At 46.8% G+C, this 24,553-nt stretch overlaps 1 protein-coding gene across 22 annotated transcripts; it reads left to right on the top strand.

The window, feature by feature from the left end:
• The first annotated feature begins 4,223 nt into the window (after positions 1 to 4,223).
• Positions 4,224 to 24,057, top strand: LOC120704114 (putative methyltransferase C9orf114 homolog). Of its 22 annotated transcripts, none has more exons than XM_039988374.1 (16): positions 12,705 to 13,322; positions 13,389 to 13,496; positions 14,109 to 14,162; positions 14,295 to 14,393; positions 14,517 to 14,596; positions 15,250 to 15,347; positions 15,985 to 16,367; positions 16,452 to 16,658; positions 16,745 to 16,811; positions 17,738 to 17,796; positions 18,937 to 19,015; positions 21,745 to 21,863; positions 21,968 to 22,047; positions 22,997 to 23,066; positions 23,462 to 23,539; positions 23,614 to 24,057. In XM_039988374.1, exons 7-16 carry the CDS (start codon positions 16,104 to 16,106, stop codon positions 23,677 to 23,679), a joined length of 1,089 nt encoding a protein of 362 aa, XP_039844308.1. In that variant the 5' UTR covers positions 12,705 to 13,322; positions 13,389 to 13,496; positions 14,109 to 14,162; positions 14,295 to 14,393; positions 14,517 to 14,596; positions 15,250 to 15,347; positions 15,985 to 16,103; the 3' UTR covers positions 23,680 to 24,057. The 22 variants fall into 22 exon arrangements, 21 of the variants coding, with proteins under 21 accessions (XP_039844317.1, XP_039844311.1, XP_039844318.1 ...); XM_039988369.1 differs by having other exon boundaries at positions 14,514 to 14,596; XM_039988385.1 differs by lacking the exon at positions 14,109 to 14,162 and having other exon boundaries at positions 12,703 to 13,322; positions 14,295 to 14,364; positions 14,514 to 14,596; positions 15,250 to 15,279.
• Positions 24,058 to 24,553: the final 496 nt, after the last annotated feature.

Below are 24,553 nucleotides of genomic sequence, written 5' to 3'. Positions count from 1 at the left end.
ATATAAACTGACAGCTAGGCATGTCAACTATCCACGAAACTTTTACACAAGGCCATTAATCTAGCATGTAACCCACTGACCAAAAATGGCTAACAGCTCATGCTTGTAACTTGAGATCTAATAAAAGGTATATTTTCTTTGTATTTTAAATGAAGCAAAAACTATTGAGCAAATGAAAAAGTGCATGTAGCAAAAGTTGTAGATATCTTTGCAAAGATTCTAGAACAGTTGAGTTTGCATTTTTCTTATTTTTCTACGATTTTTAAACGAATTTACAAGTTTGCTGTTTTTCAAAACAAAAGAAAAAGGAAACGGAAACTTGCATCTAGGCCCCTGGAAAGATTTGGGGGCTCGCACATAAGCCCCTGGCTGGAGCTGGAACAGGGGAGGCGGCGGCGGCGGCGTTTCCCGGCGAGGGGGCTCGCCGACGGTGAAGGGAAGTGGGGGAACGGCAAGAGGGAGGCGAGAGCTACTCGGAGGTGGGCTTGTTGAGGTCGGGGGCGGCCGGGAGCGGGGTCGACGGCTGAGCAGTGGCTCGCCGGCGGTGGCGAGCTGCAGAGGCACCGCTCCGGCGGTCCGGGGCGGAGGCGAGCAGGTCTGGGAGCTTCACGGCGCCATGAGGAAGCTATTTTGGGGTTCTATTTGGGTCAAGGAGGGGCGGAGGAGGGGGCTCCGCGGCGGTCTACGGAGGAACGGCGGCCATGGCGCCGGCGGGGGTGTTCTGGGCGGCGGCAGGAGCTCCGGTGGCCTTCTGGTGCGCGCAAGGGAAGAGTGGAGGGCTGATGGTGCTTCTGGGAGCAAAAGAAGGGGGAAAGGAGCTCGGGCAGGGGAGGAACGTGGGTGGCGGCCGGTCAGCGGACGGCGGCGAGCTCAGGCGCACACGGAGGGTGGGGTTCGGGCTGTTTAAAGCGAACCAAGGGAGGAGAGGGAGGAGGTTTGGGGGCCGGTGGCGCGCGGCATTGATGGCCGGCGGCGGTCCGCGGACGGCAGGTGCATGGCCAGCTCGTTTGGGCGCCACGGCGGCGTCGCGGCGCGTCGCCGAGCGCTCGTCGCTTGCGGCGTGCTCGTCGACGGGGCAGAGCGCCGCAGGCTCGACGAGACGGGGGAGGGGAAGGTCATCGGGCGGGCGTGCAGGCGAGCACTCATGGCCGGGCAGCAAACGGCGGGGCAGCGGCGCAGCGAGCGCACGCGTGGGCGCGTTCGAGTGCCTGCGCCCTCAGGAAAGGGGAGGGAGAGAGAGCGGGGAGAGAGAAAGGGAGTGGAGAGAGAAAGAGAGAGGTCGACCGGGTTTGACTCCAAAATAATTCAAATTTTTGTATTGAAACTCCAAAAAGTTTGAATACGAAAGTTGTTAAAAAAATCGAAATCTACAACTTTCGTTTCAGGCCAAAGTTCATTTGAGCAATGATTTGAAAGTTAAAAATTTGAAATCGAGTTTAAATGAAAAACCCCCTAATCCACTGGTTTTCCGGGTTTTCTCCAAATTTCATGTTGTAACTTGAAAATTTTTGAATACGGAAGTTGTTTGCCCTGTTAAACTCTACAACTTTTGTTTTGGGCAAAATTTCATTTGGGCTAAGGTGTGAGAGTTGACTTTTTGGTTTAATTAAACAGATTTTTGACTTTTAAGTAATTTGAAAATTTTGGGAGGGGGTTAACTTGTCATTTCACATTAATTGCAGGTTTAAACAGTGATAAACACCGGAGGTGTCACACTTCTCCCTCCCTCCTCTCACCGTTCTCCTCCTACATCGATGGCATAGGACCAGGATGGGGGTGCGACGAGGTGGGGATGAGCGGGGCGGCGACCTTCATGCGGTGCTGCCGTGCATTGCCGGGGGCGGGCGGCGGCGCTGCATGGCGGGGGAGGGAACGGGCGGCGGCACGGCAGGCACGGGAAGGCAGCGACACTGCGCGATGGGGAAAGGAACGGGCGGCAGCCTTCATGCAGTGCTGTCGCGCATTGCTGGGCATGGGCGGGCGTCGGCGCTGCGCGGCTGGGGAAGGAATGGATGGCGGCGCAGCAAGCATGGGCCGTCGACGGGGAAGGCGGCAGCACGGTGGGCTCGGGCCGGCGGCGCGCGCGGCGAGCACGGGCGGAGGCGCTGAAAGTGTTGGCATTTCTTAATGTCGTCACTAGGATTGTTAGTCCATAGCAACGGCGCCAGGAAATGCCATGGTATAACTTAACGTTTACAGAAGGATTCGCAAGCGCACAGATATACCATTGTAGCATTTCACCCGGAGAGTATTCGGGTATCGTTATTTATATTTTCCTAAAAAATAGCATGTTGTAAAGGTATTTTACTTGGTACATAAGCATGACATTGTACATTAAGGTATAAGCATAGCCCAAACACGGGGTAAGTCATGATAAACAATGATAACAGGGTAATGTGACACACACACACAGAGCCGACTCTCAAGGATAAAGAATAAATAAAGAATAACACTAAGGTTAGCGGAAGCATAGGCAAAGAACAAAAGTCCCAGGACATCTATTCATGTTAGCAAGGGTTACACTATGCACACAGTTAGGGCTGCAGGTGCCAGGAAAATAGGGATATCAGGGAGAATGTCCCGACCCAGGTACTGTTAGGGTCGTTACATCTTTGCATGAACTCCTACACCGAACCCGAACGTCGGAGAGTGCACTAACCACAAAAAAGCTGTCATGGCCGAAGGATAGGGCTGTCACCACCTGCCGTCTACCCCAGCCACACCGTGGAGCACGATCATATCTGAAGGATCCCGCATACCCGAGCACCACGCCCGTGTATGAGATCACTGCCCTAGCATCCCCGGGACTCCCACCCTTCGGATGGACGAGCAAAACGCTAGAGCGAGCTCGAAAGCACAACAAACCGATATACGTACCTGGATTATCTAGCCTAACCATATACTTCGCATAACTCATGATAAAATTAAGCATGGATTGATAAACTACTGAGATAGCATAGCAACCATGGATAAAATCTATATTATGAATAGAGTGCCGACAGAAGGAATACAAAGCCATATCGAAGGCCGATGACTGCTCTCCGACCTCAAGGATGACTTGGATTCGCTAATGAGAAGTTCTAGCCTAGCTCCACTAGCCTAAAGTTACAAGTAGCAAAAATGAGAGAGGGAGAGAGGCTTGAGGTGTGGTGTATGTTGTGTGAGGGCGTGAGAGCTTTCTTTTATAGCTTGAAAGGTCGGTTCCCGCCATCCCTTGGTGTGGTAACCTTACCCACGAGGATCAGGGTGAGTAGGGGCACGCCACGTCGAACTGCACCTGGACTGGATTCAGTCCAGGTTCGGCCGACCCCCAGGTGGCACTCCCCTGGCTCATCCTCCCCTAGCTGGCTGACATGTGGGCCCTGAGCTTGATTCTCGTAGGTATGTTTCTTGGTGCGTCCGTTTGGTTTACCAGGTGGACCCTCTTTGTAAATGTGACGCCGGATACGATATTCTGTGCATTCTTGTGACGTCTTTTGCATGTTTCCATATTATTTCGCTTTTACATCTCTGAAACGGTTAAATGGGCAAAACAACTGTGAAGCTAGGTTAGTGATATAAATATACGAGTAAGGTGTATAGTTTTCCTTTATTATTGAGTAATATTTGATGGTCATATTTTACGTTTAAAGACCGTCAATAGGAAGCCAGGCCCGGGACGGAGGAGCGAGATCGTGACAAATTCAACGACGGCGCAAATTGATTCCTTGCAAGCGAATAAAAACGACACTACAACGAGTGGACGAAAAGCCTCTCGGCAGCTGAAGGTGGTGCTAGGTATTTCAAGTGCTCGTCCGGACCTAAGGTCCTGCCCATCGTAGCCCAAATCGAGTGCTAGACCAGTTGCGCATGCTTGCCATTCGCCCCGCACCGAAGGTCCTATTTGGTTTGAGCAGTAGCACACATAGCACAAATTTTGACCAATAATTAAGGATACTAAATAAAGGTAGTTTATAAAACTAACTCCATAACCCCTGCACTACTTCGTGAGACGAATCTAATGAGACTTTTGACCGCACGATTAGAGGTTGGTTACTGTAGCATCACTGTAGTCAATTATAGTGGAGATTGGATCATTAGATTCATCGCGTAAAGTTACACGGATCTGTAAATTTTTTTTACAAATAAATTTTGAATTTTGTTTAGTCCTCCGTGTAAAAAGATTGCTGCTCCTCGTGCTACGGAAACCAAGGGGGCCGGAATAAAACACGGCGGCGCCGCGTCGGCCGCACCCCCGCACGAAACCCTAACCATTTTTCCCATACCCCTTCTCTCCCTCTCTCAGCCTACACTTCACCCGCAAGATCAAAGGTCCTCACCACCTCGCCGGCGCGTGTGCTCGCATCCTCCCCGGCCACCATCGCGCGTCGCCTCTCCCCTCCCCTCCCTCTCTACACTTGGGCGGCACTGAGGTGCGGCCAGATCTGGCGCGGGCCGCACAAGAACGCGCCGGATCCTGCGGCGCGCGGGGCGGTGGTCAGGCAGTGGCGCCATACACGCCATCCCCTTTGTCGCCGGCCGCCACAGCATCCCGCGGGGCGCGGCTGGTGCGGCCCTACTGCAACACCACCGTGTCGGGCGGGTGAGACGGCGGCGCCGACCGCGTAGCGAGCTTCCCGTAGGGCCCGAGGGAACAAATCCCTCCGCCTCCAGCGCACGCGAGTGGCTTCAGCGACCGTCGGGAGAGCTGTTGTGGCCGGGGGGTGGGGAAGGAGCGGCAGCGGTGCTGTGTGGCTACGCCCGTCAGCAGGACACCGAGCATGCAGGTGTGAAAGGTGAGGATAATCCTGCTGCTTATTTGTTCTTCTCAGTCTGAATCTACGATTCGAAGCATTCAGTCATTGATTTGCTCATTTTCGCATTAATTTTACCATCATATGTGGTAGATGCTTAGGATGGTAAGCCCTAGCCCATGTAGCTTTGTGGCTGCGACTTAATTAGTTTTCTCTTTTTCTTGATGTAACCGTCCTGTTTGTTATTGCACTTCATTGGTGGTTTCTTAGTGCTCGATCTATGCATTCTTGGTCTGTTCTTGATCTATTAGGACTTGATCTATTAGTTCTGGATTGGCAATAGAAATTAGTTCATGTCCTGTTAGCTTTGCTAGTACCTGTGCTGTTAGCTTTGCTAGTACCTGTGCTGTTAGCTTTGCTGAACCTGCTAATTTGGTTGATAGCAGAGGTGAACTAATAGCCTGCTATCACGAGGCAAGATGAACTAGTGCCTGTTTATTTTTTTTTTGAAATCAGTACCTGTACCTGTGCTAGCATCCCTGTTCCGCTAGGCTCTCACCTAGGCGCGATTCCGCTCGACTAATCGCGAGTCGAGGCCCGTCGCCTGGCCTAGGGGGGTAGTCGGACCCCTAGGCGGGCGCAGACGGCCGCTCCCGCACGTCCTCCTCGGCGGCTCCGCCTGCGACAGCGTGCCGGCCTCCCTGCTCCCGCCTGACGCTCGTCCTGCTCCCGCCGGTGAGGTCGCGCTGGTCGCCCTGCTCAGCTGCTCCTGCCGGTGCGCCCCCACGTGCTGATCCGGCGACCCGGGGATGAGGCGCAGCAGAGAGCGGCGGAGGAGGAGGCAAGGACATCAGGCGGCGGCGGCGGTGGCGGAGGAGGAGCCGGTGGAGGCGGCAGGGAGGAGGCCGGCGGTGGTGGAGGCGGGCGGCTCGCGGCTGGAAGCAGAGCACGCGTTTCTCGTGCGGGAGCGGGCGTGCGGCTGGAAGCAGAGCACTCGTTTCTCCTGCTCTGCTCTCCTTACCTCAGAGAGATGCATGGGACAACAGATGGATAAGGTGGGCTGGGCTGCTTTTGATGGGCCTTTCTATGCATCTCTATACATACTATACGTAGTCTTCTATTTGTTTTTGTTTTTTTATGTAATAATATGTGTATACACGTGTATTTGTCAAACGCCTAGGACCGCCTAGGCGCGATTACTCCCGACTAGTCTCTAGGCTGAGGGTCAGCGCCTAGATTCCGACTAGCGCCTAGCGGAACAGGGGCTAGCATTGCAGTTTCTTTTGACTACTGAATAGCCTTGCAGTTTATTTTGACTCTCCTAGTACCATGGTTATCATCAGTAGAATAATTGCCATATTTACATTGTGGAAACAGAGTTTATCCTACAACATAGAACTACGAGGACATGTTACACTTTCAAGCATATGCAATTCTTTCATTTACCTTTTGCCACGGTTCCCTTTTGGCATTCCTGCTTAGCTGACTTAATATAGGCTACCTATAAATTAAACCATAGACCTTAGGAAGTAAGCTTTCCTTGCGGAGAACAGAAAAAGTCTACATAACCCCCCCCAAACTATTCAAGGTGGACTACTTCACCCCCAAACTATAAAACTGGATATTCTACCCCCTGAACTTTTCAAAACCGATCAAATAAGCCCCCAAAAGTGGCTTTCGATGGTGGTTTTGCTACAGTGACGCGGTTTTATCTTTTCTTTTATTATTTATTTCCGCTGAATCTTTGACAAATTATAGTAAATCACAGAAAAATCATATAATATAGTATAATATGCTTTAGTACAAAGTTTGTACTGAAGAATACCATATTATATGTTCATTGTGTAGATCTACTTGTGGAGTCCAAAAAAATTGGATTTTTCATTTTATAATTTTTCAAAGATTTAGGGGAAATAAATAAAAAAAAAGAAAAAGACAAAACGTTGTACTATAGCAAAAGCACCGTCCAAAACCACTCTAGGGGGTTATTTGACCGGTTTTGAAAAGTTCAGGGGGTAGAATGTCCGGTTTTATAGTTTGGGGGTTGAAGTAGTCCACCATGCATAGTTGAAGGGGTTAAGTAGATTTTTTCCGCGGAGAACTGTCCTGCAACTGCTCTTTTCTATCTCCAAGTTTCACTTTACCATAACGGATCACTTGTGAAGATCTTTCATAATACTATGTCCACAATCTTGGGGAGATGTACAGTTTCTCTTTTCATAATACTTGTGACTAGCTGTACAGTTTCTCTTGAGGTGGAGCTGCCTTATGTTTCTCCTTTGGCTGGTTGTGAGTTGACCCTCATCCAAGGCTCTCCAGATTTTTATCTGACACTGTTTTACTTGATCTTTGTGGTGGTTTTATGGAGGCTTGACTGGACATGATAGAATCAAATGTTTAAATATTTTGGTCGAATAGGTATATCCTATCCTCTTAACTTAGCACAATTATGTTGTGTGTTTTCCTTAATCCAGAGGGGTCTGAACTAAATGGCCTGTCTGGATTTCTTAGAGAGTTGACCATAGCTTGTTATTTGGGCCAAAATTTTCTAATCATTCCAACTAATTTATTGTTTGTAAAAACAGGCCACTAATTTGGGTCAAATTTTTCTAATCATTCCATTATCATTTATAAATAATAATAATATAAACCAATGAATATGAATATAAATATTTTCGCTAATAGCATATATTGTTCTTACATCCATACATTTGCAAGCTCTACATCCATGAATGAAGATGTGCAAGCTCTACATCCTCAGCTGTTGCAGCGCCGCAGTCATCCTTAATGGCATCCATGCGCTTCTTCCTTCTCTGCTTCTTGTCCTTGTGTCGTGCCTTCCCGGCAGCGGCTGCCTCGCTGTTGGCAGGGTTCATGGCGGCGGATAGGGAGGAATATGGGTAGACCCTGAACCTGAAAGAAAAGACATCATCCATTAGGTGCAAACTGAATCATTGTTATGAGCAAATCACTATAAACTGAAATATCAAAGCTACTACAATCTTATTCATTCAGATAACATAAGGCAGGGCAAGGACACTTAAGTCGGAATTATCAAAAGATTTTTGTCAGCATGTGTTCAATTGCCGGAGTTGATGAATCCACAAGACGAGCCATATCTAAGGGCCCAAACCACCCTCAAGTCACATACAGCCACATAAATGCGTAATTTTAATTTCACGCTTAATCATATGATAAATTTGATGATAAAACTGATAAAAAAATAATGGTGTTGCCTTATCTTTCTGACTGTGTAACATCCATTACCCTCCTTCTATCCCTTCCTCCCACCATTGCCAGTAACGGACTCAGGATTTGAACCTAGGGTATCCGTAGCTAAAAGTTCCGATAAGTAATATGGTATAGTCCAATACACAATCCGGCAGCACAACTACAGAGTTTCACAAATGTCGGAGCGGAGTCTCCAGCCGGGTGGCGGATTGCACCTGACTAATCCTAAGTGTAGGATGAGCTTGGGGACAGCAAAGGAATGCTCGATCTAGAGGCGTATGAACACGAAAAGCACACAAGGATTTAGAGTGGTTCGGGCCGCCGGAGCATAATACCCTACATCCACTGTGAGTTGTATTGCCAAAGCTTAGAGAGTGCTGTATGAGAGCTTGCTAGAGCCCTGAGCTTGAGCGAGAGTGTGGAGGAGGAGAGAGACCTGGAAGAAGTCCCGAGGACTTGTGTCTGAGTGAACTTGAACTTACCATGTGTGCTCTCTCTTTTATATGACCAAGGGGAGCATGTACACTGAGCGGGACCCCGACAGGTGAGCCCAGCGATGTATTATAAATTACACTTCGGCCTTCAATGCCTCAGATTTGGAGATCTTGTCGTCGGCCTCCGTGCGTAGCTTCTGACCAGGGATGGTCTTGAGCTGTCCTGTCGGAGTAGAGTCTAGCCTCTGCAGCCGCGCGTCGAGGTCATGATGAAGCGCCGAACTACTGACTCAGTCCGCTGTAGCAGCTGGTCATCATGACTCGTCGCCCACGCGCGCGGCGCTGAGACACTGCTGCGTGCCTTGGTAACGGACGAGCCGCCTTGGAAACAGGCGGGCTTACCGTGTTGTCATGTCACGCCTATCCAACCCGCGAGAGGGCATCCGATGCTCTCTCTGGCAGCGCACGCCTCCACCACCAGCATTTAATGCGGTAGGAGGGCTGGCTTCAGGCAGAAGTCTTGCGAATGTGGGACACATGGCGGCACCGAACCCAGGGGTCGGCGGCCGCGCCCACAGGGGGATGTGGCGGCTCCGGACCCCTGCCCAAGCGGGGAGCGGAGGTCCGAAGGTCCGCGCCTGTGGGACATGTGGCGGCACCGGACCCGGGGGTCGGCGGCCGCGCCCACAGGGGCACATGGCGGCTCCGAACCCCTGCCCGAGCGGGGAGCAGAGGTCCTGAGGCTTGATGACTCAGGCCTCCTGGAGGTCCGGCTTCCACTTGTAGTACCCTAGGTTCGGCCCGCGGAGGTTCGGGACCTGTCCGCGGGGGTCTGGACTCGTGGTCCGTGGTTGCCGCTCCTGAGCGCCTTCGTCCTTGTCTTGTAGGAGAGGGCACCCCTGTCTGAGTGTACCGACAACCAACAATTTGGAACATACAAGTATAATATAAAAAAACTAAAAGTACAATAATATTTAAAAGGTAGCATAATACCTTAAAACTGAATAAATAAATTCGAAACTTGCGTAGTTTATACAATTTAAAAAGTTTGAACATTGATAAGTCTTACATAAATAGAACAGTGCAACTAGAACTTTCACTTTACAGCAAGGTTCTAGTTTCAATTTCTAGGCTAGGCTAAGCAATCCCTAACAATTGAATCACATACCAATGGCCTATGGGCACACCAAATAATCAGTGAATCAACACTTGCAGTTCACAACATGAAAGTGAGATTGAGATTGAGGAATGCACACACCGGTCACCTGTCTTTGTGAGGGAATTTGCCGATTGGGGATGTCTCCAGTGCCCTTGAGGTGGCACCGCCGTCGAGGCGCGGGTGCCTAGGCGTTGCACGGCAGTGTAGGACCTGATCGCGCTCGAGGCGCCGAGCGTTGGCCGGTCGCATGACAACGACAGGATGTCGGTGGCTCGGCCGCGCGGACGTTGTGGGGTGTGGCGTCAAGTTTAGGCGGCACTGCCTGGACCGGAGATGGAGAACGGCTGAGAGCACAGCAGAGTGCCGGAATGCAGAGGCGCGGGGTAGTGCTAGCCTGCCAAGGTTGATAAGCAGGCACCCACTATGCGTCGGCCTGTTGGGCCCATTCTTCGTTTTGGGCTATCAAATCGAACTACTTAAAAACTTTTGGGCCAAAACCCAAAGGCCTCTAGGTTAGGAATTGGCTCAACATGTGGGAAAATATAGTTCATCGAGGAAAAAACATGTTGGGTTCATGTAAATAAAAAGAGTGGAAGGGGCAACATGTGCAATAATAGTTCACCGAGGAAATATACAACCAAGTACATGAAAATTTGAGCTGTTGCCATATTTGAAGTTGTGGTCGTTGATTATCCATAGCAATAGACAAGTAGTTGGTAGTGAAACATTTTAAGGAGCACTAGCAATAAATTGCCTTGCAAAAGATTACAAACTTGCGAGTTATGTTACAGTGATTGGAAAGTACTCATGGTACCTACAGGTACTTTTTCCTCCTAATTATCCCTGACCTTGATCTAGGAAAGTGAATAAGAATGGCGGTATAGTAATTGTCATTGTTTTTCTATCTGTAATTATAATTTCCCCCTCACTGCATCCTCACGGTCCCTCCCACCGTCTCTAGCCCAATAGGCTCGTGCAGCTCCTGCCGCCGACCGATCCGATCCTCCCCAAACAGATGATGGTGTAATTCATGTTGCTAATCAGCTACTATAAAAAGTTTACTAATAGCACATCTAAAATTCATATATTTCTCCAAATACAGCAAAACGTTCCGAACCAGTTTGATCTTGGCCTCAATAAGAGCATAATCTAGCACAGCTCGGCTTCTTGCATCCTCTTATATAGTTATATGTAGTAAATTGAATCGCTTAACGGATAGATCAATATAATCCTCTCTGACATGACACTGCCGGCCTTGGCTTTGAGGCATTATCCTCGCTGGCGTTGTCAGACCATGGGGCCACGAGACTGCGCACATGGCATAGAATACTCTATAATAGGGATGGGGTCTGTTCCATACCTTATCTCTGTGGTAATGTACTCGAGTTCTATCCGAACTAGTCGGAATAGAAGAAAACTATCCGTGTAGTACTCGGGTAGGACTCCTCAGCTCGTATTTGGCTAGGATATGTGGAACCTTGTCCCTCCAGACTATATAAGGGCGGGTAAGGACCCCCTCCAAACAAACACCAAACCCTAAGGCAATACAAATCACCACACAGGACGTAGGGTATTACGCTCCTTGCGGCCCGAACCTGTCTAAATCTTTGTGTTCCTTGCACCTTAGAGTTCCACATCTCGGTTACCCCTCACCTAAAGTCTATCTCCTCGGGGGTATCCTTCGGTGGGCTTGGCGGTAAAACACCGACAGCTGGCGCGCCAGGTAGGGTGCTCACCGATGGTCCCCTGGCGAGCTTGTTGGCTACATCATCAACAATCGGTCCGTGATCCTGCCAGTACTGACGGCGCCATTCAAGCCAATCAAACTGCGTGAGCCCTAGCGACTTGTTTGCACAAGGTGGCTTGCGTGGGGGTGCAGGACTTGGCCAACAAGACCTTGTCACCTGGATGCATTGTTCCATGTGTGCAACGCAGAAGAAAGCTCTTCATGTATTTTGGCGACACGCACACCAAAACGTACCAGGAGGTTTCAATCTCCTCGCTACGTGCATCCTGGAGGTGTTCGCTTGCTGCGAGATCGCCGACATGCCATCATGAACCACCCCAGTACACGCTACTCCGATTGCTGCCTGCTTAGCTATGGCAGCCCCTCCGAGTCGGTCTCGCTGACTACTTCGATACCTACCTACATGGCCACCCCTCCAACAGTCATGCTTAAATTGTTTCACTACCAACTACTCGTCTATTGCTATAGATAATCAACGACCACAACTTCAAACATGACAGCACCTCAAATTTTCATTTACCTAGTTGTATATTTACTCGGTGAACTATTATTACACATATTGCCCCTTTCGCTCTTTTTATTTACCTAGGCCCAGCATGTTTTTTTCCTCGATGAACTATATTCTCACATGTTAGGCCAATTCCTAGTTCGATTTGACAGCCCAAAACGAAGAATGGACCCAACAGGCCGAGGCATAGTGGGGGCCTGCTTATCAACCCTAGCAGGCTAGCACTACCCCGCGCCTCTGCATTCCGCCACTCTGCTGTGCTCTTGAACGTTCTCCATCTTCGGTCAAGGCAGTGCCGCTTAAACTCAACGCCACACCTCGCGACGTCCGAGCGGCCGAGCCGCCTGCATCCTGCCGCTGTCATGCGACCGGCCGATGCTCGGTGTCTCGAGCGCGGTCAGGTCCTACGTTGCCGTGCAACGCCTAGGCACCCGCGTCTCGATGGCGGCGCCACCACCGGGGCACTGGAGACATCTCCAATCGGCAAATTCCCTCGCGAAGACAGGTGACCAGTGTGTCCATTCCCCAATCTCAAGCCCACTTTCATGTTGCGAACTGCAAGTGTTGATTGACTTATTAATTGGTGTGTCCATAGGCCATTGGTATGTGATTCAGTTGTTAGGGATTGCTTAGCCTGACCTAGAAATTTAAACTAGAGCCTTCCTGTAAAGTGAAAGTTCCAGTTGCACTGTTCTATTTATGTAAGATTTATCTATGTCCAAACTTTTTATATTGTATAAACTACGCAAGTTTTGAACTTATTTATTTTGTTTTAAGGTATTATGCGACCTTGTAAATATATTATTGTACTTTTAGTTATCTACCATATTCCTTATTTCTATATACCGCTTCTTGCTCCTCAGCCGGCCACGTCACCCACCAGCAGCTGCCGTCGGATCGCCGAGCCATTGGCTGTGATCGGTTGGAGCTGCTTCCGCATGTAGCGGCTTCCCATGGTCATTGTTGCCCTCCTGACTTCTGCCACGAAATCAGTCCAGTCAGATATTTCGTGACTCATCCATCCTCTCTCTTCGTCCAGTCTCCCGAACCTTCCCCTCGCGCGATCCCGACCGTGGCGCCGCCGCTCCCAACCCCTGCCTCTGGTGCCGCTCTGAGCGGCCGCGCTCCCGAGCGCCGTCCGCACCCCCCACCCCCTCCACACACACACCACCCGCACAGAGGTTGCGAGTCCGACGCTGGTGGCCACGGTGCCGCAGCTCCGCCCTCACCGGCTCAGATTCGCCAGGTGCTCCGCCTGTCCCTGCGCCGCGCACTCCACCCCTGCCTCTTCCTTGCTCTGACGTCCCAACACTGTGATGCGCTACCTCGGAGCCCCAGCGCAAGCAGACCCTAGCGGAGCAGCCCGGGCGCCGGTGTCTCCCTTGGTCCCACTTCCGTGTCCGTGTCGAGTCGGCGATGCCCCGCCAGTGCCTTTAGGCCGTGCGAACGTCCTCCAGGTTCCAGCATCCAGCCAAGCTCTGCCAGCCGCCGGGATTCCTGGGCACCTCTGGTGAGCACTAACTAATGAGTACAGACTACTACATATTCCCTTGAAAATGATATGAATTTTTTGCAGTCGTGTACACTCATATGCTTCAGATGCCGGCTGCAATTTGTGATTCACCATATTAAATGGGGCTTATGCCGCATCTGTTGCCACGGAGTCCGCTGCCTAAACTGAAGGGTACAGATATTATTATGCAACTATTCACAAGTCAGCATTTTGTCTACCTAAACTTACCTATTAATTCGAAGCCTATGTACTATCTTTTGTTGCTGCGGAAATGGTTTTGCTCCTTTTCGCTCATACCTCTGTACATCTTTAGTTTTCAGGCTACAAAGCTAATTTCAGAATTATTGCTTCCAAAACAGCATGTGCAATGCAATGGATCCACTGAGAATCTTATCAAGACATTCTGGAATGGTAGCGATTTATGATATATCAATAAATATAATATTGAGCCACAATGCAATGGATCCACTGAGAATCTTATTAAGCCATTCTGGAATGGTAGCAATTTATGACATATCAATAAATATAATATTGAACCACAATGCAATGGATCCACTGAGAATCTTATTAGGCCATTCTGGAATGGTAGTGATTTATGATATATCAATAAATATAATATTGAAGCAACCTTCCAGCCACTGAGAATCTTATTAAGTCATTCTGGAATGGCAACAATTTATGAAATACCAATAAATGTAGTATTGAACATTTGAACCACCCTCAGACTTGGGCATATGTGCAATGCGTTTTTTTTTTTACTTAATTCTCTGCATGTGTTGGCAGGGAGTTGCCTATCTAAACTCAATGGTACAAATATTATTGTTCAACTATTCACAGGTTATTATTATGCTTACCTAAACTTAGCTATTATTTGGAAGCCTATGTGTTATCTTTTGTTGTTATCGAAACAAATTTGCTCCTTTACATTCTTGCAATTTCCTCATACCTCTGCACATCTTTGGTTTTCAGGCATCGTCTATTCTACTTACAGACTCATTTCTCGAATCAGAGCATCCAGAAATTTAAACCAACATATCAAGTAATGCAGTACACATGCCTGAGAATCTGGTAGATTTCTTATAGTGGAAAAAAAACTATAGTTCTTTCAGAGTCAATGTTAATATAACTATTATTGTGCTATATCCTTTGCACGTTGCTTGCTTACACATGTCCTTGCTGTAATTTCAGCAGTTGACAGCCAAACAGCTGAGTATGCCTCTTCAATTAATCTGAAGGTGCCTCAGGTGGCATAATGACCTGTAAATCTGGAGGTTAGTCTGCACCTATTTTTGCAGTATATGCACTCTTCCAGTGCCCCTGTTAACTGAAGCCAGTAGAAAAATCAGGTCAGAACTCTCGACCTTCTAAAAAGGAGATATGCTATTCCTTGATAAAAAAAGTGAAATGTGCCATTACTGTTTGCTTATGACAGAACATGACCTCACACTGTGCAGCATGTTGAATATCAAAATGTCAACCTTCCGTGAATGCACTTATCTCTTCTCCTATCCCACTTAAAACATTCCTAATCAATGTACATAATACCTCATCATTTATTTCACACAAATTTCAGTTTGAAAGCAATACTGCACCAATTTAGCTACTCTACAAAGAGTTATAATTTTTCAAAAGCAATATTGCACCTATTTAGCCGCTCTACAATGGGTGATAATTTTACCATGTGCATTCCTTATTTCTTGCTCATTCGTCGTCAAAGCATTCCTGTGATGGCCCTTGCATGTCATCTAGCCAGTTCTAGAAAGACATGAACCTACTTTGGACAACTTAAATCTCGCATCCTGTTTAACTATTTTTGATGCGAACAATCTTTATGCTTCTGATTGCTAAATCATTGGCATGAAAGCCAAGGAATAGGCTAATGAATGACATAACATTTTTTTTGGCGTTTTCCTTGCTACTACAGCTGCTCCTTGATGAAAAGTGTGACAGCAAGGTGCCACCATCAAATCATCTCTGCAAGATATCATTTCAAGAATAGTCTGTTCACGTGTGAAACATTAGGTTCTGTGATCTGTTCACTCTTTATCCTTTATTTAATACATAATACTTCAAAAAAATGTAATTGGGAGTTTCAATAATCTTTCTGTATCTAAGCCCATAATTACAGTAAGTATTAGCAAACATGTATGTTCCAAATTGTTGGTTGGTGAAACTCTGTAGTTGTGTTACCGGATTGTGTATTGGACTATACCATATTACTTATCGGAACTTTTAGCTACGGATACCCTAGGTTCAAATCCTGGGTCCGTTACTGGCGATGGTGGGAGGAAGGGATAGAGGGAGGGTAATGGATGTTATAGTCAGTAAGATAAGGCAACACCATTTTTTTTAATCAATTTTATCATCAAATTTATCATATGATTAAGCATGGAATTAAAATTATGCATTTATATGGCCGTATGTGACCTTGTGTGGGTGGTTTGGGCATTGATATGGCTCTAGTCTTGTGGATTCATCAGCTCCGGCAATGGAACACATGCTAACAAATTTTTTTGGACAATTCCGACTTAAGTGTCCTTGCCTTGCCTTATGTTATCTGGATGAATAGGATTGTGGTAGCTTTGATATTTCAGTTTATAGTGATTTGCTCATAACAATGATTCAGTTTGCACCTAATGGATGATGTCTTTTCTTTCAGGTTCAGGGGCATACAGGTCAATTGACATTCAGGATCTCCAGACAGTTGTTTTTTAGAGAAGTGTGTCTAGAAAAGTTATTCCAAACAGGGTCTACCCATATTCCTCCCTATCCGCCGCCATGAACCCTGCCAACAGCGAGGCAGCCGCTGCCGGGAAGGCACGACACAAGGACAAGAAGCAGAAAAGGAAGAAGCGCATGGATGCCATTAAGGATGACTGCAGCGCTGCAGCAGCTGAGGAAGGCACACCCCACAAGAAGAAGAAGCAGAGGAAGGATGGAGGTGAGTGGGTGGAGAAGCCGAAGAGGCTGAAGCCGACTGTGAGCATCGCTGTTGCCGGCTCCATCATCGACAACGCCCAATCCCTCGAGCTTGCCACCATGGTCCGTACCCCTACCTATTATGGTGGACCAGTGATTATGATTCTCGCAGCACCAAAGCTTAAAAGGGCATCTCTCCTGTTTCAGCTAGCTGGCCAGATTGCCCGCGCCGCAACCGTCTTCCGCATAGATGAGGTTGTCGTCTTTGACAGCACTCTCGCTTCAGAGAATCGCGGCACGGGTGATCGTGAAGAGAGCGGCGCACGTTTCCTTGTTCGGATATTGGAGTATCTGGAGACACCGCAGTACCTACGCCGGCGCCTTTTCCCAATGCACAAGAACCTGAAGTTTGCGGTGAGATGTCAAGCAATGTTGTTTTGTTGGCATTTGATGAATGATGATTTCTGCTGGTGCTAATTACGCTGTGCTATTTCTGGCAGGGATTGCTTCCTCCACTCGATGCGCCACACCATGTGCGCAAGCACGAATGGTCCAAGTTTCGTGAAGGTGACATCTCTCCTGATACTGTTGGTTTCAATTTTTAATTGCTAAACTCACAAGGCATGCTGAACATTTGGAATGATGCGCTAAATCTTTTATGCTTCTTGGACACTGACCATAAATGTGTATTTTCTAAATTAAATTATGGTCATGTACAGCTTGCACATCTTCATTCATTTGGTATCATTTCAGTTCTGGCATTTGAAGGGCTAATCAAACTGTGTTGGTATGTCAATATGGTGGTGCCAAGGGGTGTTCCCTTTCGTATATCCTATTTGTTCAAAGGAGACACTTGAAGGGTGGGATCTTTTTGACACTGCTAAACTGTTGAAAGTAGACTGACTATTAGTAGTATGGTGGGGAGATATGTAATTCAAATGTACAATTAGCTGGAGAAGTGCAAAAGAATTTGGTTACACTGAATTAACATTTAAAATATATAGGAGCAATTGTATATAACTTACTACGTACTGATAAATACGAAGGGGGGGGGGGGGGGTCTTTCCTTCAGTTTTGTTCTAACTAAGAAGGTGCCTTGCTTCAAACCCGAGTGGAGTTTCAGTGACCCCTGGAGTTAAATGCCTTAACTGGTCTCCCTCGAGAAAAAGATAATTATTACTGTTCGCAAAAAACCTACCATCTTTGTGTTTCTTGGAACTTATTTGGAGTATGAGGTTGAATTTTAAATGGTATACTTAGACGGCATGTAGCATATGTATTAGGATTTTCTCATGTTGATTTGGTGTCCAAATTGAATGTCTTTGCATCTAATTGGGTGTATTACATTGCACTATGTATCTCTGCTAGCATAAAGTGTTTGTTCCACTTATTTATCATCATATCCAACTAATTCATGTTGGATAATCTTGAGCTATCACACATTTTGGCATTTTTGGTTCAACAGATGCTTACATGTTACTGAATTTAAACAGGTGTAACATTGGAGGGTGATCGCTCAAAGGGGACCCTTGTTGATGTGGGATTAAGCAAGGTATGTATGGTCCTTTTAGCGTCCTTTTCATGTTCTCCACAACAGTTGTCTGGGGAAAGATTTTTGCTGTGTTAGAAGATATGCTGAATAAGCTTTTGTGCAACCCTAGATGGCTGGATCCCTGCATCTAATAAAACTATGCTAGCAAAATCTGATGCAAATGGTCCATTGAAATGCTATTTGTTGGGTTGATGAGGTTAAGATTATTAAAATACCTATTCAGTTCTTAATTGTTTTTGAACTGGGCTATGTTTGAGATAGATTATGATAGAAGTCGATGTGTATTCGTGGTTTGCATCATCCTTGTAGCTTATAGTAAGGATGGGTTTAACTTTTGCAATAGCAATTGGTTGCAATGTAAGTAAATATTTTTATACTTGACATAACAGTCTATAAAACACCATGTGTTCTACTTGATAATGCATATCTTCAGTAAATTAGAGTGTTCCAAATTTCTAAGGCAGCAACATGTTACCGTGGAAAAAAATAGGCAGCAACATGTTACCGTGGAAAAAATAGGCAGCAACATTTTACCATGGAAAAAGTGGAAAGTGTATATTGGTCTTTACTTATGCTTTGAAGCAACTTGAATCAAGTGAGGAACTAATTGATCAACGTAATATTGTATTTCTTAATGTCCCAAAAAGAGGCTTGTAGTAATTGCGTCTCATCTTGTTCCAGGGTTGTTTATGAGCTTAGGCCACTTTTAAGTGAGGAGACTATCAGACCTGACAACCTATGGGAATATATAAACTGAGCAAACCCTTAAAATGCCACCACAACTCCGTGAAATTGGGTTTCATGTTCAAAATCATGCCACTCAATGGCATGGATTTCAACATGAAATCCAACTTCAAGAAATTGTAGTGGCATGGATCCAACTAACCCTAAATATATCCTGCTTTGGTTAGGTGGTTCTTTTCTCTAGTCCCATTAATGCTTTTTAAGACATATGCTGAAGCTAGGCAAAACAACCCTAAGATTCCGACTGGTCTCAATTTATCATTTATAGATAAAACAAGATTTCACAATGTATATTATCTCATCTGCACTTAAATGACTTTATATAATTTATATAAAATAAATGAACACTTCGATGCAATGGATTTATACTGATTCTAGTTCATCATGATTATGTAGAATGTTCTAGTTGAGCAAATACTGGAACCAGGGAAGAGAGTAACTGTAGCAATGGGAACCAATCGTGACCTAACAACAGGTAAACAACTTATTTCATGGATTACTATAAATACTACCATATTGATATTTCTTTGTTGGTTCTATTGTCTGAAGAATTTATAATCTTGAGTAATCTAGACAACCCTGATGAGGGCAATTCCTATGCATTTACATTTGTTGGTTCTATTGTTATAGCAAATTTTCAAGAGAAGTGTTATGGTACTTGGAAGGTACCTTAGGTTCCTCCCCTATAAAATAATTGAACCTTTTATCTTCCTAAGAGCAGTTCAGGAACTCAAGGTTTATAATCGTCAATGGGATGCATGTCTCATGGGTTGCGGGGATGGACACAGCTGAGGCGTTGCTGGCAAATAAATAGGAGAGAACACCCTGAGAAGCTGCAGCTTCATCGCAGCACAAAATCCTCTGTGTTCACTCATGTCGTGTGAGTTCATCATCGTGTTCTTGAGTTGATGGTGTTCCAGCCAGAGAGCTCTGTCAGTCTTTCCCTTCTTCAGCCTATCCATCATTGATCTTTTGCCAAGAAGAGGGAAAGGCCGTGCTGTGCCGGATAGGCAGCTGATAAGGGCTGAACCAAAAGGCCCCTCCCTCTATCAGAGAAAGAAGGGCATAAACCTATAGTTCGTCAGAGGAAGAATGTCACGGGGGACTCATGCGTCGGTCCAGGCAGCAAACAGGGACAGGTGCACGATGGGCATGGCTGCCAGACTGGCCAGGGCCAGGGGCACTTGGTTGCTGTTGAAGTTCTGTTAAGTTCTACCAATCCGTAGTACTGGAACAAAGATCTTTGAGAAGTACTAAACTACCCTCTGCTCTAATTTTGACGAGAATGAAATTATTTTTCTACTCTTCCACCTAATCATCTGATTGGTACTTGGTATCCTATTTTGTGGTGCCATCCCATGACTTAAGTAGAGGTACATTTCAGTTTTGATCGATGGACCTGAACTAACAATAGAGGGATGGTACCTAAGGTTACCTTCAAGCATGTAACACCTAATTTTTTCAAATGGTATGCACTCATTACGATATGTATTGTGGTTGTGTTATGTGTGTGCGTGGTGGGATTGAGAGGATTATGGAGGAAGAAGGAACGGTTGCTGCCGCGCTACAGTACCGAGGGTATTGTTCACGAGATGGCAGCTGCGAGGGCGAGAGAGCGGCGGCTAGGGTTGGGGGCGCTGGGAACGCCGGCCGCGGGGCTTTGCCCACGGCCGGCAAGAGGGAAGAGAGTTCCTTCTAATCTCTTATTTGATTTGATTGATACATCTCCTCTCTTTATATAGAGAGGTTTACTTAACCTCTAAGCAAGCGACTAATTAACCCTAATGGGCTAAGGCCCAATAGGCCCTTGACTCCTCTAACACTACACCCCACCTGGGCATGCAGCTCATCCTCGAGCTGCAACCTAACGATGACGCTAACACTAACTCCACTAGACGCAAACCGAACTCCTAAGAACAAGCCTTTTACATCTCGGCTTATTTTAAATAAACTGCGACGCTTTATTTTTTACTCCTGAATCTGCCTGGATCCGCGTGCTGGATCTGCATGTATGTCGCTGCCTGGATCCCATGGAGACCATCGGAATGAGAGGGGTGCACGGGTACGGCCACCTGAAATTAATCGGGACTGCGACCAGCGGAGACGTCCTCGCGGCGGCCGGTAGCGAAAAGTGGTGGCGCTAGGCAGTGCGTCCCCTCCGGTGACAGAGGAAACCGCCTCCCCTACCACCGCTGCCGTAGAGTTGGGGGTCGCCGATCGCGGAAACTACACCCTGCTCGCGCGTGAAGATAGCAGCAAACCGGCGTGATTGCTGGTGGCCGTCCGACGGGACGTGGACACACCCCCCTTTGCCGAGGTCGACCGTCGTCAAGGCCGCCTCGTACATCTGCCGGCGCATCTCCTGCAGCCGCACCGCCGCCAACACCTGACGGGTAGGCATCTTCACCGCCGGCTCCGTCGAGATGTCCGCCGGTTGCTCGATCTGCTGCGACTTCTCGCCCTCGGCTTGGATCTGCTGGGTGCCGGTTATGGTGGTCGCGGACGGCTGCTCGCCCGCGAATGAATGTTCCGGCGGAAGGCCGATGGCGGGGAACGCCGGTTGCGTGCTCGCAAAGGAGAGCGCTGGCGTGCCCTGTTGTGTGCCGGCGAATGGAGGCGCTGGCACGCCGAGGACGAGGCCCGCCAGCTGCGCACCCGCGGATGAGGGCGCCGGCACGAGGTCGATGACTGGAGACGCCGGCTGCGCGCTCACGAAGGGGAGCGCTGCTGGCAACTCGTGGAGGCCGTTGTAGCCAGGCAGTCCGTATGGTAGGAACGGCGGCAGGCACTCAACCGGCGCAAGGGCTACCGTCGGCGGCCACCCGGGTGTGGATGGTGGGCACACGGACAGCGACGGCAGCGACCAGATGGGCGGCGGCGACCATACGGGCTTCGAGGGCGGCCACGCGACCGGTGCCAGGGCCGCCATCTGTGCGGAGAAGTCGTCCATCTGGCGCTGCAGGCTGTAGATTGCCGCTGCCAACGCCGCCAATGCGTCCATGGGTGTGGTGGGGAACATGGACGGCGCAGCACGGGCAACAGAGTGGGCAGATCGGGGCCTGATCTCTGATACCAGATGTTCCTCATTTCAGCTCAAAGCTAATAAATCTGGTTGTTCCCAATTTATTCTTCTGATGTATGTTTTGGACTATATACTGTGTTATTTTACCATTGTAATGTAATTGCATTTGTACTTGCATGCAGCTTGCGTAAGGAAAGTTGTTCCCCCCTCCACCCCCAGGGAAGAGATGGGATCTTATTGGGGCTATAAAGTGCGTTATGCTTCAAGTTTAAGTGGTGTTTTCAAAAATTCCCCATACAAGGTGCAGTTTTCGCATTCTCAATTTGTTGTTCAGAAAAATTGAGTTATTGTTACTCACTTCTACCCTCCCTTGGTTTATTCATTTAATATTTTCACCATCTGTAGGAAGAATATGACCATGTCATTGGCACTTCAGAGCATGGACAAATAATTAATTCTTCGGAGCTAACCTTACCTTCTTTTAGGTATACCATCTGTGATCCTCATGGACTACCTTATGAGACCAATTTGGATAAGTTCCCTTCTATTATTCTGTTTTATGTGCTGAATTTGCTAGGGTGCTTCAGCTTTATTGAAGTACACAAATCTGTATACAAAAATAAAAAGCCTTAGTCCTAGCAGGTTGGGGAATGCAGTTTTTGTTAAATAGTGCTGTGACGTTGGGGAATGGACCATAGCTCCTGAAAGAGGCCATGGTGATCAGAAAGTATGACTCGGCACAAATAACAGGACTACACGGTGTTGGGAAACACCATGACCCCCTCCAGCTGCATCACAGTGCACGACCATGAAGAGGAGGCTCTAACTGGTGGAAATATAGTCCATAATGCTCTCAAATATCCCGAAGCCAATGCCTTACATACTGACTGTACCTGGGGCAGAAACGTAACCTTGATGGTCCCCAGCTAACCCCAATGTCTATAAATACTCACCCTGCGGCACTAAAACCGGACAGCTTCAAGGAGCTATGGAACCTTGCCTTCCTGCTTCAGGGCCCCAAAATACTTATTTGGCTTTGTAATCAGGAACACTTTATATTTCATCAAATTGTCAAATAGTTACATGAAAGTGTGGTTTTTGTTTAATAAAATTGGAATCAGATTGCTACCATTCTTAAATCTAACTGCAATTTGTGAACATGACCAAAGTTCTTGTTAATCGCAGTAGCAGCTTTCATATTCTTTGTTTTAAATTATCATGAGTGGATAAATTTTAAATCAAGGAATTATACACTTAATCAATGAACTGATACATTGTAGTAAAATTCGTTCTGTATAGGGATAAGTATTTGTACTATTTCCATAATCTGATGGCATGCATTGTAACCATGCGTCTTATGAGAAAAACTCACGCCATGTATGTAGGTACCATTATTAGAGTCTATCTAGCCACTTATGAGGCTTCATTTGACAGGCATCTTCTGATTGCATTTGGTGGACTTGCTGGTTTGGAAGAAAGCATTGAAGAAGATACAAATCTGAAAGTATGGCTGTTCTCTTTCTTACAATACTTCCAATTTCTAGTGCAACCTGATCACTTGCATGAAAATTAGGAGTTAAGTATTCACTATGGTTGAATTAAGAGCACTTAAACTGTTAACATTGCATGAAAATCTGTGCTAATTTGGTAACTGAAAATGTTCATCTTTCATTTGTGGGGACTCTTCTTTCATTTGATTAATGATTGTCATACTATTACTTCTGGTGGTGTTAAAGTCGCATAAGTATGTTGAATTAAGAGCACTGTTAACATTCATGAAAATCTGAGCTAATTTGGTAGCTGAAAATGTTCATCTTTCATTTGTGGGGGCTTACATTTGATTAATGATTGTCATACTATTACTTCGTTTGGTGTTAAATTTGCATACTTCTCTGACAGGGTAAACATGCGAATGATGTATTCACATCTTATTTGAATACGCGCCCCAACCAAGGAAGCAGAACAATAAGAACAGAGGTACCTGAAGCTTTAAAAAAGTCCATTTGTTATAAAATCTGTTTATGCTAACAATAATAGCCAACTTTTCCCAGGAGGCCATTCTCATTTCCCTCCAATACTTCCAAGATCCCATCAGACGAGTAGAGCAGCAATTGTAGGTTGTGATACAGACGCATGCAAATCTATTCTTGGGCAACAAAAGTGAAGCTGCTTGCTATAGAGCTTCAGTGGTGGCATTGGAGTTTGCTCACAGAAATTTTTGGCCTGTTGCCTATGTGTCAGTGAATTTTAGTCAAGAGGTTGCTGTTGTGAACATCTTAGTGCACTTACTGAAGCGGTGAAAATTTGTTGTGGAACTGATTTCACCGAAAGGGCTTCGGTGTTTGGTGGCCATCTCAATGTATCCAGTGGTTGGCCATGGGACATGTATCGTTGGGTATCGTTGTTTCATGACCCCATATAGCAACAATGGACAGTTAACGCCGAAGGTCATGTCTTGGTAAAGATAAGACTTTTTTCTGTTTTCCCTCATTTCATCCAACCAAGCTGCAGTTATCCCTGAGTTCTACCGAGTCAATATTTAGAGAGAAATTCAAAAGCCTACGATTATTTTGACATGCTTTGCAAAACCCAACAACTTTTAAAAAGTACTTTTTGCAAACTTATAACAATTTTGACAAACGTTGAGATTAAACTATAACTTCACATGGTGGGAAAATGGCTAGAGTTTCGATTCAAAAAAAAAAGAGTTTGGCAAAGTAGGCTTTTGCAATGTCTCAAGTTATGGTTTTATGCATAACTTATGTTACAATAGTTGTTTGTTTGGAGCCAGGTGGCCCAGCGCATTTTACTTGGGTAGAAGTAGGACGGTGTGGGAGAAGAATTGACAAAAGCATTATATTGTGCATTGTATTTGTACGAATTGCTGTCATTACCTGTGTCGTCTTTTATCTTGTAGCCGTGAAATATCGTTCATATAGCTAGGGTAGGACTGGAGGCATCGTGAAGCAATGCCCTAGCCGTAGGGTTGAC

This window comes from Panicum virgatum, chromosome 4K (assembly GCF_016808335.1).
Source record: "Panicum virgatum strain AP13 chromosome 4K, P.virgatum_v5, whole genome shotgun sequence".
Taxonomy (NCBI): Eukaryota; Viridiplantae; Streptophyta; class Magnoliopsida; order Poales; family Poaceae; genus Panicum; species Panicum virgatum.
The sequence above is the reverse complement of the archived record's forward strand: the minus strand, read 5'-3'. Positions and strand labels throughout refer to the sequence as shown.

Coding starts and splice junctions, on each gene's coding strand:
- LOC120704114 (XM_039988383.1), top strand. CDS start 16,104: ATGAACCCTGCCAACAGCGAGGCAGCCGCTGCCGGGAAGGCACGACAC. Junction 23,067..23,461: donor AAGAAGATACAAATCTGAAA/GTATGGCTGTTC, acceptor CTTCTCTGACAG/GGTAAACATGCGAATGATGT. Junction 23,540..23,599: donor GCAGAACAATAAGAACAGAG/GTACCTGAAGCT, acceptor TAACAATAATAG/CCAACTTTTCCCAGGAGGCC.